Raw genomic sequence first — 15,213 nt, 5'->3', positions numbered from 1 at the left:
TGACTTATTTTATGAATATTGTTTTTTCTCAATACTTCTATGGGTGTTTTTAATTATTGCAATTTAGAAGTTTGCTTCTGTGTAAGCACTAGGTTTGTGTGCTTTTAAAATATATCATATACTGTAAAGACAGTAAGACCGTATCACACAACCTTCGTCAGCAGATGGAGTTCCTCAGTTGTCATGGAATTGTATACGTTCAAATGTTCATTCTTCTGAGAGCATTAAATACTTCTCCTCCACGATGGATTAACAGCTCCAGAGCAGCTACTGAATGGACCTTGTGATGAGACTGTTTTGTTGTTTCCAAGGTCAAGGATTAACTCTCTGTCTCAATATATTATACTGATTATTAATTCTTCTTGTATCTTTATTTACCACTGCCTAAATCACACATCTCCATGCTGGGCAATGATTCACTTCTGTACAGGGATAACACAACTGAGGAAATACCCACCAGAAACAAAGTCAAATGGACTGTGAGTAGAAATTACACATCACCACTAAACCTACTAAAGTTAACAAGAACTACGTTCAAAATGGATTCAATTTCAGTTACATGTATGAGCCACTGTAAGTTATAAATGCATGACTTGGTGACAACTGCCTTTGGTCAATATATTTTTCAGTATTCACATTGACATACCTTAAACACATCCTTCACACATTGATGTTGATTATAAATGACCATGTATAAGGACTTTCTAAACCACTATCTCTACCTAAAAGTCTCAGAAAACTCCTGCCATCTGCTGACCTTATCCAGTTCAGTCTGGTTACAATGAACTTTGGATGTGGTTACGTTGGAACTGTGCAAAAAGTCATACACAAACAATAAATCACACATACACACAAACACAAGTGCTTTTGCACAAAAAGCCTTTTTTCTCTCTCTGTCTAATTCATTGTTAGGTCTATGGTAATGTATATGCATGCTAAACAATTTCTGTAATAGACTATACAAATATTTCACTTCTAATGTTGAGGCAATATTCATTGAACTATTACATATCAAATGCATTACTGGCAGTTTTGCGCTGAAAAAAACATTCCTGTTATTCATTAATTTTGTAAATATAACAATTGTTTATTTAGCTTTGTAGTCTATTTTTTTAATTCTATAGTTTGACATAGAAGTGTCATTTCCTATATGGATTAAATTGCATTGGCGGCAGAGTGCAAAAATCAAAACTCCATACTGGAGTCAACCAATGTTCTATTTTTTATTTTTTCATTTTTCCTTGCTCCTGGTAACTGCCACTCTTGGTTTGGAGAATGTGTATACAGAAGGAGACACAGTAGACAGTGTTGTCAGAATGATGCAATCCCTCACTGGCTTCCCATGCTCTCATTGCATTCTGTTCATGGGACACAGTTCATCCAGGTGGTGGACAACACCCCTGTGCCACCTGTGCACCTCAGAGTGCTACCTTAATTGACTTCAGTAACTGTACCTTTAGACCAGTAATATATACAAATATATACAAATTCTTTAAACAAACAAAGTTATGTTTACATTCACATTTCTCACCAAAACACTTTGGGCCTCAAAAAACACTTATACGAACAGATCCATTGTTATGAGGCACGTACGAATGATTGAAGAGAATTTGTGGAATTCACCAATTTTCTCATACTTATAGAATTTTCTCTTTGGTGTAAACAAAATTCGCAAGTAATCCAGACATGTCGTACGAGTCATGTACAGGTAGTCTATCTTTCTTCACAAGAAAAAAAAAACACTATTTTGACCTGAAATCATAAAGCCATAATCGGAAAGAATTTGGAGTTTAAATACACAATACTGGAATTAACTAAAATAAAATTTAAAAAATCAGACTTAATGGTAAATTAATATTAATTCCAAGTGGTCAAAAACTCTACAGGGCACCTTTAAACTCTCATAAGTCACTTTTACACCTGTAGTTTGGGTCATTTGGTCAACACCAAAAAATTTTACATTCTTGCATTGTATCTACTCTCACAAAATCTTGTGGTTGGCCCACCGAAATCAAACCTTGGAAACAGACCAAGACCCTAATTTTCAGGCAGTCTCTGTAGAGCTGTTTGCTCCGTTTGTACGTGTTATCAGCAAAACTTGGCAGAAATACAACAATGACAAATCAATCAAAGTTCACAGCCAAACTTAGACAGCGTCACCAGGTCCAGATAGAGGCCTACAGAAGTGAGGATTAAAAAACACACTGACAAAAGAAATATGAGTAGCTAAGAGGAGTTACCCTACAAATATAAAATGTTAACAGCCAATGACCCAACAAAAGTGGGGTGAAAAACATCACCAACTACAGGAAACCACCTACACTGCAGAGACCTGGCTGAATGTTTTGTAGGTATGATAAACCCAGGCACCCACACCTCACCCACTCCAATTCACACACACTATAGACAGCCTTCACCACCCCTAACCAACATCTTGACAGGCAGGAAGCATCTACACCTGTACAGTAAGCACTGAAACCCCCAGGGAAGTGAGATCTCTTGTGCATCAATGATTCACCCCTCTGTCAAACTCCTGTAGTTTGCATTAAACACAATAACAGGTTTGAATAGCTCACCCTCTGCAGTCAAAATAATTTGAAGCTGAGAACCCTAAAACTGTGGAGATGACATAGACCCCCCCCCCAGCATTGTCTCTCTCCTTACTACACAACACTATGATGGATGTGAGAGTCGCAGGTTTAGAGTTGATGCTTATTTCCACTGAAGAGATTATTAATAATAAATTAATAATATTTAGTGCAGTATGCAGTACAATTCTCATGTTTTTCGGCTGGCTGTGGCTCAGGAGGTACAACAGGTTGCATCGGTGGAAAGTAACATTTACTCAAGTACTACTTAAGTACTGTACTTAAATACAGTTTTGAGGTACTTGCACTTTACTTGAGTATTTCTATATTATATGCTACTTTATTTTTGTACTTTTATTCAGTCTTGTTTTAAATTATGATAGAATTGTTCTTTGTGATGATTTTTCATATTCATGTTGATGACTCTTCTAATGCCTTTGCTTATGACTTATTAGTATTTTACTGTAGACTTAAGAGCTTATTGGCATTTTTTGACAATTAATGATGCAGCAAGAGAGTATTTTCACAATCTGGCAATCCAAAGGTTGTTCTTATTAACATAAGCTTATAACTGACCAATAAAGAATTAATAAATTATGTATTAACTATTAATAAAGCCCTTAGTTACAACTGATACACCTTTATAAAGAGTGCCTTATGAGACAGTGGTACCCAATTAATTTTCATCTCCAACTTGCTTTTCATCATCACCTTGTTTATTTCACCACTGGGCAGTGTTGAAAGAAGTATTCAGATCTTTTACTTTTACTAAAGTAGCAATACCACAGTGTAGGAAAAAATGAAAGTCCTGCATTCAAAATCTGACTTAAGTAAAAGTACAAAAGTACTGGCATCAAAACATACTTAAAGTACCAAAATTAAAAGTGCTAATTTCAGAATAATATATATTATATTACTGGATTATAATTATTGATGTATTCATCACTTTAATGTTGCAGCTGGTAAAGGTGGGGCTAACTTAAATTACTTTATATACTGCTGGGTAGCTTGTTTTATGAAAATATATTATCATTTATTAGTTTATTTATATGTTGTATTAATAATCTAAATCTGCAAAGAAACTAAAGCTATCAAAGAAATGTAGAGGAGTAAAAAGTTCAATATTTGCCTCCAAAATGTGGTGGAGTAGAAGTATTAAGTAGCATAATGTGGAAATACAGCCACTGGGACCACATGTGCACACATGCCCAGGAAATGATGTATTCCCCAAACATCACTGAAAAGGTTGCACACAGGGTCACAGACTCAGACTGCGTTTCATTAGTAGCTTCACTTCCCCTCAGCCCTTGGTATTACTTAACAGCATACGTCGCACGGAGGCCACTTGGAGAGCAGCGCAGCAAAGTGTGCGGTGGAGGAGCAGGGGATTTGAATGGAGCGCACCTGCCAGCGACCGCAACACTGCTTTTTATAAATCATCAGAAATACCTGCAGACGCATTTCAATGAGGAGAAGGCATCTTCTGCGGATAACTGCAATATGTAGGCACTTTGTAGCTGCATCAGTTTCTGATTTAGAAATTTCTGTTTACGATCTGTATCATGATTCTCATAACTATTATTGCTACTATGATAACCCTGCAAAACAGCATTTTTTCCCATGCGTTTGCAGATAATGTTGGGAATAAAGAAAGCACACAAGCTGAGCAGTACAGCTATCCAAAAAAATATTAACTGCTATTAGTTTTGACATTTTTCAGTAAAATATCAATCTATCAATGAGATTTTCTTAAACTATCTGCTAACTTGGCAACCAGAGTTTTATATATTGCCATCTAACAATAGATGTCTATTTATATTTTCTTGCACCAAATACATAACTGCAATGCATTGTGGGTGATATACACCTCTCGAGTGACCATCGTTGTTGACTCGCTCCCTCGGCCCTCCGAGGGTCGATCTCACCAAGTTCACTTCAGTTTTTCAGGCAACTGGAACTACACTTATGATGGCGGCAGGGATTCCCCCGAGGGGAAGTCAACTAGGGCATATTGAACGACTGGTGAAAATCAGATTCCCTGTTTCAGTGTTAATACTAAAAAGTTACAAACTGGTACATGTAGACCCAGCAGCTTGTTTGTTTAACTGTGGGTCAAAAACAAGAATCGCTACATTAGCGGTGAATAGGATTGATTTCTTGCATATGGAGAATTTTCATTACATAAAGTAAGAAAGTCGTTTTGCGTCACCGTTCCTATCAATTGCAACAGCGCATAGCCTCTTGTGGTTACGGCTCTAATGAAAAAATGACAATAAAATGAGAAGTTATAGTTATTGTAAGAAGGCGGGGGACGGCCGCTCGTCAATTACCGCTCTCCACCTTAACAGAAGTTTTCAGCATGAGGCAATGTTGCGCAATCGGCGCATGCCACGGGACATTTCCTACTAGTCAGCACAACTGAGGCGAGGTGAGCCGGGAGCCGGTGAGGGAGACTGTCGCTGGGAAACACACCGCTTCACAATTCTGCATAAACCAGCCATTGTGCAAAAAGATGTGAGTGTACTTCAATGACACACTAACTTATCTGTGACTGACGACACTCTGAGGTATTTTAAAGAGGTCTATTATGTATTCACACTGTCAGGGGAATCCCGTCCATTAACGTGCCTCAGATAGCGCGTAGACCCTTGTCCCCATATGATTATTCATGTGCACTCCCTCCCCTCCACTGCCCTCATATTTGGGCGCATCCTAATGGTCAGTTTCCTACCTGGCGACCGTCTCCTCCACGCGCCCGGTTATTTAAAGAGCACCCATACAAGGTGAAACCTGCACTCTGTCAGAGACGGGTTACTTATAGTAACCTTCTTATAATTAAGACGTTAACGTTAATTGCCAGACTCTATAGGCATTGTAGACTAATTTTACAATAAGTTCAAATCAACCAAAGACCACCATGGAAAAAGGTACGAGCAGAGTAAAAAATGATCCTTTTACTGATGTGTGAAGATTTGATTGTGTGCCTTTCTTGACACGTGGGTTTAAGCCTGATGCAACTGATGTTTGGACTTTGTTGGAGCTGCCAAATGTTCCTTTGTGCTTGAGCTGGTGGAAGTAATCCTGCTGTGAACACTGTGCTGGAATGTGTCAGTGATTTGACTGTGCTGTCAGCTGTCATTTGATCCCTGTAGCTTTGCCTGCTTGAATGTTAACCTGCAGTTATCCCAGTGCTAAGTGTGTAACCAGGTAATGGACTGTTGTTAGTGCCCACTTTGCTGTTTAGTTTAGTTTTTAAGTTTGTCTTTGATTGAATGTTACAGTAATTTTTGTTGTTGCTCCTTTTAATATGAAGGTCATAGTACACACCACTTTTTTTTTATTAACCAGCAGTTCATCATTGCATCATGTCCTGAAGCTTATTGCATTATCTGCTGGCACACATTACAGACCAATGGCTTTCTTACCGTATTACAATTAAGAGATGAGAAAATATCATGAATTGACAACTGATTATTTATTGGCAGGCAACAAATGCAACGTATTCATAACATATTGGTTAGTGGAAGCCGCTTAGATCTTAACAAATATACAGTGTTTCCCACAGAATGATGTGTAACTGGCAGGGAGGTTATTTCTTATTTCACCATTTTAATTCTACTTAATTCTCCACCTTATTTTAGTGTTTACTCACAAACTACTTCAGTCTGCTCACCTTGCTTTTCCCCACACACGCGCGCGCACACACACGCACACACCTACACCTGTCTCACCGGCTTGCCCCGCCTCTCGCTGTTTCTCTCATCAGCCGTAAGTTTTATAAAGTCGCCCAAAAAACACAATTCGCGTTTTAATATTTTCACCCGCAATTCCGCTTTGACAGCCTCTTAGAGCAGGCGTGTTGTTAATGACATATCAAAACAATGGAAACCAACGTGGTACGGAATGACATCATTCAACAGGTGTATTCGCTGCTGCTTTACCTGGTCCATGCTTGTAAAATATCCGCATGTCCGCTCTTTTAACGTTTAACTTCTCACTCTCTGTGAGTGTTTTCTCTGCAAAATGCTAACATGGGCCGCTGCCCTTTAATATATCACCTGATCGGCCTATACAGAGACCGTTGATCAAACTTTTTAGAACGAATATCGGCCGATTACGATCGGTGTCCGATTAATCGGAGCACCCTTAGTTTTAAGATCACTTGCTGTAATCAGGTTCGACTAATGGTTCATCTGTGTGCCAGACATAGTCTCTGGGGTTTTATGTTTGAAGAATTTTAGCTCAAAAGTGAAGTATTACCATACATCTCTGTGAAATGTCCACTTTGAAATAAATGAATGTAACTTTGTTGTATGTTTCTTTTTGAAAACTTGTCTGGAGACACATTTTATGTCATATATATATTGATAATATATGCTGTAATGAATACTTGTTTTTGTTTTTTGAACTACTTGATAGATGATTCACAGACATGAACTTTGCCACATATTCCAGGGGAAATAGCAAAATTACTTGTATTGCCTGAATATGAATAGTTCATCATGTGAATATCCACGATCCTGACAGCGAGCTTCATCTGATTTTCGTCCGATTTCAGAGTTTAGCTGAGCACATTTGTGCTTCAGCAGTGTCCGTTGTCCTTTTCTCTTGGACATGAGCTGAACAGTTAGTTCAAGTACAAGTCATATACATTTCCTCTTCTAGGTCATCCTCCTCCTGTAATAATGAATGATCTGGACACCTGTGTGCTTCACAGCTCGTAGCAACATGACAGAGTTTTGGAAGGAGCACTCCAAGGACGCCACAGTGGAGGAGATGATGCTGGACTCTCGTGCCAGGGAACTGACCCAGCAGGAGGTGCCCGAGATCCTCTCCATGCTGCCCTGCCTGGATGGGTACAGAGTGCTGGAACTGGGAGCTGGCATCGGGTGAGCATACAGCTGCATTCGACTGTCTGTAGTAGTGGGTGTGTGTGTGAGCAGGGTTGTCAAGGTCTCTGTTTAATTTAGGGCGGAAGACATGAGTGAGTCTGATAAGCTCCAGATTTCCATGCAAGAAGAGAAAGGATCTTTAGAAATGCTTTGTAAACAAGAGCCAGTGATGCTCTCTTACTGCAAAGAGAGAAAACCAGCCTCAGCTTTGTTATAGCGGCAGTAACCAGGAGTGACAGGCGCCATCTAGAGGTTTCACAGAGGATAATATCATGACATGCACACAACAATCTGGGACTGAGAGAAAGCCTATCTATATCTGGGAATCTGGGAAAACAGGCCTTATTTCTACACAACAAACAAACAACAAACTGGTTTATTAGTCAGTGCATTAATAGATAGTCACTGCTTTGAAAGAGTTGTTCAATACACACTCTATTCACTGGTTCTGCCTGCTTTAAAGACACGTTTTTTGACTGAACAGCATTTAATGAAGATTTATACTGACATGTGTCTCTACAGTCGTTACACCAGCCACCTGCTGACCAAGGCCAGCCACGTGACGGCTGTGGACTTCATGGACAGCTTTGTGGAGAGGAATAGGCAGAACAATGGTCACCATAGCAACGCTACCTTCATCCAAGCTGATGTCACAAAGCTGGATGTCCCCCAAAACAGGTGTGTGTTAAGATATCTGTAGCTTACTAACACTTTATGTCTTGTGTTTTTAGCCATGCAGTGGTCTAGGGATGGCAATACCGCTCTGACGATCTGTCCACCACTTTGGTCCAGACTGAAAAATCTCAGCAACTATTGGTTGACATTTGTGGTTTTTGGTAAAACAAATGTTGGATCGATTTCCATGAAATTTGATATAAACATTCATGCTCCCTTCAGGAGGAATCATTTTGGTGATCCTTTAAGTTTTCATTTAGCACCATCATCAAGTCAAAATTTGTCTGCTGGTGTTAGCATTTAGCTAAGTACAGCCTCACAGTGCCACAAGCATGGCCACAGACTCTTACACCACATGCACAGCTTCACATATTGTGGATTAAAGCAGGCAGGAAGTCATGCACGCTGATGGAGGATGAATGATGGGCAGTAATGGAGTACAGCCATTGGATCCACTCTACATCAGATTTGGGATACGTTGATTATTTCCAAACTCTGCAGTAAAACCAGACTACTGGCTTTATTTAGACAGAAGAAAACAATTTTAGTTTTTTTTTTTTTCACAACAAAAAATGTAATTATGGTTTATACTTGTGATGTTAATGATGATTATAATGTAACATGGCTTTTTTTTTAAACCATTCCCTCCTAAGTGTATTATTATTAGGGGGCTTTGCCGCTCATGATCACATAAATACTTGACATTCGCCACTGTTGGACTATTTCACTAATCGTGAGAGCCAAGAAAACCAAGCTTCGCACTGTGGTCATGATAACTGTCTGCTGCAGAGATATTCGCATACAGCAAGGACTAGGCTTCCCTCCATGTTGTTTCCATCAAGCAAAAAGCTCTGCTGCATCTACAAAAACAGTCTCCATGTGGCGTTTTTCACAGCCAGTGTAGCACTTGTATTATAATATACTGAAATTGACATTGTTGTTTCAAATGAAAAACGTAGATAAATGAAAATAAAACAAACAGTTAATGTTCCTTATATTGACGTGTCCATTCAATGTTCTCCTCAGCACTGACTTCATCTTCTCCAACTGGCTGCTGATGTACCTGAGTGACGAGGAGCTGAAGTCCTCTATGGAGAAGATGCTGGGCTGGCTGCGGCCCGGTGGCTTTCTTTTCTTCAGAGAGTCCTGCAACCACCGGTCAGGTACTGAGCTAACAATAAAACTTCCACATCTCTCTTTCATCATAATAATTATTTAAACATTGGTGAGAACTTAATCTGACTCAAGAAACTAATTAAAATAATGAAGATTCACATCAAGCCTCTGTCTTAAATTTGAAATAGAAATAGGGACATTACAAATTGAAGTTTTGCAGTTCAGATTCAATTTCTGCTCTTAATATATATATATAATGTAATTTGTCTTTCTCAGTTGATTATGAATGTTCAGCAACAGTAACCGAAATCTGTTTGGTAACAAATACGATTTGTTACGAAGGATTCTTTTTAACTTGTAACTTTCTACCAAGGTGACTCCAAGAGGGACTTCAACCCCACCTGCTACCGCACTGACGCACAATACAGCCGCCTGGTATCCTCAGTACAAGTGGAGGGGCCAGAGGGGGGCCAAAAGTTTGGTTTCGACATTGTGTTGAAAAAGAAAGTTCAGACCTATATTGAGGTAGAGTCATTTAAGTCTTCTGAAAGTATAAAATAGAAGGACATAGCTGTGTGTGATGTAGACATGAGGATGTGCATGTCTCCTTTCTCCCCTCCACTCCCTGACGACACCCGTCCTTTCTGTCATGTCCTCGTCCTCCTCCTTTTCCAGATGAAAAACAATCCGAATCAGATCTGCTGGCTGCTGGAGAAGGTTCCCCGCTCCTCCAACACCCAGAACGGATTCAACACCTTCCAGCAGTTCCTGGACAACCAGCAGTACACCAACCGTGGTATCCTACGCTATGAGAAGATGTTCGGGGCTGGTTATGTCAGCACAGGCGGGCCGAGCACCACCAAGGTAGGAAAGAAGTCTGGAAAACACCAAAGAAATTGGCTGGAAGGAATCAATAGGTGCTTGTTGGAATAGATAAAACAAGAATACTAAACAAAGCACTGTGATTTCAAAAGTGAAAAGCTCTGCAAATAAATGACTAATGTGACTGAGGTTGATCAAGTTAGCAACAGCATGAAATACATTGAGTCACCACTTTGGTCCTGAAAGAAATATCTCAAGAACTATTGGATGGATTGCCAATACATTTTGTATATACATTCATAGTCCTTAGAGGATAATTCATACTGACTTTGAAGATCCCCTGACTTTTCCTCTAGCTCCACTATGAGTTTGACATTTGTGGTTTTGAGTGAAATGTCTTGGCAGCTGTTGGATGGATTGCCATGACACTGCTACACACATTCAAGCCCCCCTCAGGATAAACTGTAATAACTTTTGTGATCCCAATTTGTTCAGTACTTTGGTTTATGACCAAATTCCAGCTAAACTAATGACATTCTGTTCAGCCTGAGCTTTGTGTTTATTGCTAATTAGCATGTTAGCATGCTAACATTCTAAACTAAGACGGTAAACATTTCCATGACTAATGACTAAGAAATGTGAGTTGTGATTACTTTACTTTCCTGTACACATTTTTGATGTTACAAAGAATTGGTACGCAAGTCATGAATGAAATAATAAAAAATAAACACTATAGCATAAAACCTCAACATCTTGGTTGTAATCATCACCTTATTTCCCCAACATTGAGATACTGAGGGCTTCGAGACATAACTATGTAGGTTTATCTCTTGGGGCTTTGATTAAAATAAAGAATTAACCTTTTTTTTTGTGCTAACAGGAGTTTGTGGATCTGCTGAACCTGAAGCCCGGACAGAAGGTCCTGGATGTTGGCTGTGGCATTGGTGGAGGAGACTTCTACATGGCAAAGGTAAGAACCAAGGAATCTGGCATAGTTAGGGTGATATTAATAATGACGATAGAGGGAATTACAATGATTATAATAATTGAAAGGACTATAATGATGGCAGTGATTATGTTACATTTCAGACCTTTGGAGTGGAAGTGCTTGGCCTGGACCTGTCAGACAACATGGTGAACATCGCAATGGAGAGGGCGATCACTGAGAAGCTGCCATCAGTACGTCTAAATGTTCCCTTATCCTATTGGTTTAAACAACAAAGATAATGGTTTAATTAATGGTTTGTTTGTTTTTTTAATCAATAATGTCATGTGCTCTCCCTCAGGTCCAGTTTGAGGTGGCTGATGCCACTAAGAGGAAGTTCGCAGAAGGTTCCTTTGATGTGATCTACAGCAGAGACACTATCCTGCACATAGATGATAAACTGGCACTCTTCAAACGCTTCCATGTGAGCATTTTCTCATACTTAGACAGTAGCATTAAGTCTGAAGTTTTCATTTTGTTGATTTCCAAACCTCTCTTTGAATTTGCAGCTCAGAGAGGAACATTTTTATGTCATATACGTATTTCTTTGGGAAATTAGTGTCTTTTGTGTGACTTTATCTGCTCTAAATTTTATTAAACTTATTCTTTCATTCTTGTCCTTTGTGTCCAGTCGTGGTTAAAGCCAGGTGGCCGGTTGCTTATCAGCGATTACTGCTGTGGGGAGAAGCCCTGGACACCAGTGTTCGAGGCCTACGTCAAACAGAGAGGCTACGTCCTCTTTACACCCTCACAGTATGGCAAGGTAAATATACACTAGAGCCTAATTATGTAATAGTTTATGAAAGGACTACACTGCCCTAAGGGGAGTTCAGTCCTTTTGTCCTCTTTACCAGTATGTGACGAGAGGATTAGCACACAAATTATTGCTGAGTCTCTGGTACACTGCAGTGTCTGTTCTCACACCATCCAATATATAAACTGACTGATGTCCATCCACTTTATATTCAAAGTAAAAAGGTAAACCTTCTAATTATCCCAAATTGTTCTTAATTCTGTGGCAATAAATCCACCAAGCCACTATATCCGATATTAGCTTATCACAGGTATATCGATATTGGCATAACAATTATATGGAGGCTGATAAGTTACAAGAATTGTCAGTACACAAGTGCCAAAGATATGTGTCACAGAAAATAGAAGCAGTGTCACCATTACATAGTTTGTCTACCAGATAGCACTGACAAGTTAGTTTTTCAACTGTAAAATTCCGCTCTTCTGCCGTGCAAAGCTGTGTAACGTTAGCTAAACGCACTTGAAGCAGTCAAATTAGCTACATTGTCCCTCATGCTAGGACAAAACAGAGTATCATTAGTGAAAGATCAACATATGCATAGAGTCCATAAGAGATAAAGTTAATCGAGTAAAATACACAACAGTTAGCCCAACAGTAAATTACACTTACTTTGAACATTGTGTTAGCAACACATTAGCTTCAGACAAATAGTATAATCGCTAGCTTGATAAGCAGTAAATTGGTCGCAGGAAAACTAAAGCAACAAATCACAAATCAACAATCAGAATCCAGCTGTAATAAAAAGAGTACCTACAGATAAAGCTACAACAAGGGCATTTGGGCAGTAGATAAAAGTTGCCTGTCAATATTTGCATGGTCACAGATCTGACAAAATGCTGGATGTAACAATGTCAGTTAAACTGCTGTGGGACTGTCAGTAGCGGTTGCTACTAGCAACAGAATGTTCAACTGAAACCAACTGCTCTGTACATGTCTTGGTCACAATTCCTCAATACCCACATTTAAGGGATCCCTATCAAAAGTTTTGTCTGAGTTTATGTAATTAAAAAAAATTAACATCAGCTGATATATTTTCATCTGATATTTTAAACTCTCAAATATTGATATCTGTCTCAAAAACCCAACATGCGTGGCTCTATATTCCATTTGTTTCCATTCAGGATTAAAATGACCTTGCAGAAACTTGAAAGATTAGATTGTAATTCATCACATTATGTCTGTTTTTATTTTTCCACAATAAAATATTGTTACGTGGTAATGCACTTCATACTTTTCAAATCAACCTCTTCGTACGTCTGCTTTACCACACAACAATTAGGAGACTTTGCAAAAATAAATACAGACATTGTGTTCACTTGGGTGGATTACCTAAGTAGTTTACATGCAATGATGAAATCTGAAACACTGCAGCATGCTTTAAACAGTGGAACAGCCTTGTAGCCCATGGGTAGGGGGCAGCATTAATCACGGTGTATCTGGTTCAGTTCTGACCTTTGTTTCATGTGATTCCCCATCTCTTTTTGTTGCTGTACTAATAAAGGCACACAAAGTTGTAAAAGAAACACAATTCGCAGTTAGGGAGCTAAACATATAACTATACAACTATATAACTACACACAATATAACAAGTATGGTCCTTTAACTGTTTGGCAACACCTGTGTACATAAAACAAGTTAAGCTTCACGCAAGATCTTCTGCCATTAAAGGTTGAATACTTTTTTGCTGAATCCTATGTCTGTTTTACCAAGCCCCTAAACAGGCCTGTCATGTTTAGATTTGTGTCATTAAAATTTACTTACCATCAGCCTTAATGCTGTGAAAATGTTTCGTTTTCATAAGAAGTTAACCTGCACACCAGACAGATATGTTAATTGTTTGCTGCTTTGCATTGGCCAATGGTGAAGTGAAGACTTTGTGTCAACAATCAGATACCCTTATTGGGTAACTCATAAAAAGTCTTCTCCTGTACAGAAAGCCCAAATGCACAAACAGTGTGACTGTGCGCTTTGTGGATGGGCTGCTTATGTACTACTACTGTCCATCAGCTGGTTGCGCTGTTCCCCCGCTACTTCACCTCTTCTGTCTCTTCTCCTGTAGTTCATTGAGGAAGCTGGTTTCTGCAATGTTCGGGCAGAAGACCGGACAGCCCAGTTCATCCAGGTCATTAAGACAGAGCTGCAGAGAGCAGAGGCCATCAAGGATGAATTCATTGAGGTTAGCATGCACATGCACAGTCACACACACACACACACACACACACACACACACACACACACACACACACACATAAATTGTGTCAAAATGACAAGGTTATACTTGCACACATACTGTATATCATCAAGACATCTAACATCATCATTTATGGTTGGTTTCAACCTGATGAAACTAACCGAAACCTAAATTCCTTACAAACTTACTTTACCTGCCTCTCTCCCCTGCAGGAATTCTCTGAAGAAGACTATTTTGCAATAGAAAATGGATGGAGAGAAAAACTGGGGCGTTCCAACAGTGGAGACCAACGATGGGGACTATTTTATGCAACAAGGGATTGAATGATTGCACTAAGAATGGAGAAGATAATAAAAGAGAAAAAGGAATGCTTCGTTCTTATTTCCTTATTTATACTTTTGTCTTTGATGAATTGCTTGTTCTCAGGGTTTTTTTTAAACCTGTTCAGGATTAAAAGTAATTTGAACAACAATTATCACAGTATTACAATATTGACATGCTATTAACATGATGTAACAAAGGGCAAAACATTTCATATACATACATATGTTAAAAAATATTCTTATGAACTATTATATTATTATTTTGATCAAATTAAATTTGTTATTGCCCATCTAAACATGGAATGAGAATTTTGTTTATATGGTGAGGTAGAGAATAATAAAAAGATAATAATATTGAATAAAACAATATTGCCTTATTGGCCAGCCCTGCATTGTGTAAGACATTTCAGGACCTGTTTCTTCTCTTTTGAGCCTTCCTGAAATATGCTGCAAATTTAGCACAAAGTTCATCATCTCACAGTAAAACAAACATTGAAGAAATTGAACTGGTTTTGTTAGTTTGCAGCTATATGAGCAGAGTCAAAAGGTTCAAAACTTGTCACACTTGTAATGAGCACCAGTGCTGCTCCATGCCCCATGGCTCATTCAGACACAACCTCCTTGAGGTGCATTGTAGAGGATACCTTCCGGTCTGGGTGGGGGGGCTAAAAACTGCTAGGTCCCGGCAGTCAGCTGCAGGAAACAGAAGCTTAGAGGGCATTGAGCACACCAAAACTGAGCAGGCAGCAGTTAAACTGGTTTAAACAGGCAGCTTTTTATGATTGCACATTTTATAGTCAACCTCTG

The 15,213-nt window shown here is 39.0% G+C and overlaps 1 protein-coding gene across 6 annotated transcripts; it reads left to right on the top strand.

The window, feature by feature from the left end:
- The first annotated feature begins 457 nt into the window (after positions 1 to 457).
- Positions 458 to 14,451, top strand: pmt (phosphoethanolamine methyltransferase). 6 transcript variants are annotated; one of them, XM_044205232.1, is made up of 12 exons: positions 458 to 479; positions 7,306 to 7,477; positions 8,003 to 8,158; positions 9,182 to 9,318; positions 9,645 to 9,796; positions 9,947 to 10,135; positions 10,974 to 11,063; positions 11,183 to 11,272; positions 11,380 to 11,502; positions 11,710 to 11,841; positions 13,952 to 14,068; positions 14,296 to 14,451. In XM_044205232.1, the coding sequence occupies exons 1-12, from the start codon at positions 473 to 475 to the stop codon at positions 14,404 to 14,406; spliced, it is 1,476 nt and encodes a 491-aa protein (XP_044061167.1). In that variant the 5' UTR covers positions 458 to 472; the 3' UTR covers positions 14,407 to 14,451. The 6 variants fall into 6 exon arrangements, with proteins under 6 accessions (XP_044061167.1, XP_044061163.1, XP_044061168.1 ...); XM_044205228.1 differs by lacking the exon at positions 458 to 479 and adding an exon at positions 3,921 to 4,090; XM_044205233.1 differs by lacking the exon at positions 458 to 479 and adding an exon at positions 4,958 to 5,102.
- Positions 14,452 to 15,213: the final 762 nt, after the last annotated feature.

This window comes from Siniperca chuatsi, linkage group LG8 (assembly GCF_020085105.1).
Source record: "Siniperca chuatsi isolate FFG_IHB_CAS linkage group LG8, ASM2008510v1, whole genome shotgun sequence".
Taxonomy (NCBI): Eukaryota; Metazoa; Chordata; class Actinopteri; order Centrarchiformes; family Sinipercidae; genus Siniperca; species Siniperca chuatsi.
This window is presented reverse-complemented; position numbering and strand designations above follow the sequence as displayed.

Coding starts and splice junctions, on each gene's coding strand:
- pmt (XM_044205228.1), top strand. CDS start 4,054: ATGAGGAGAAGGCATCTTCTGCGGATAACTGCAATAT. Junction 11,503..11,709: donor CACTCTTCAAACGCTTCCAT/GTGAGCATTTTC, acceptor CTTTGTGTCCAG/TCGTGGTTAAAGCCAGGTGG. Junction 11,842..13,951: donor CACCCTCACAGTATGGCAAG/GTAAATATACAC, acceptor CTTCTCCTGTAG/TTCATTGAGGAAGCTGGTTT.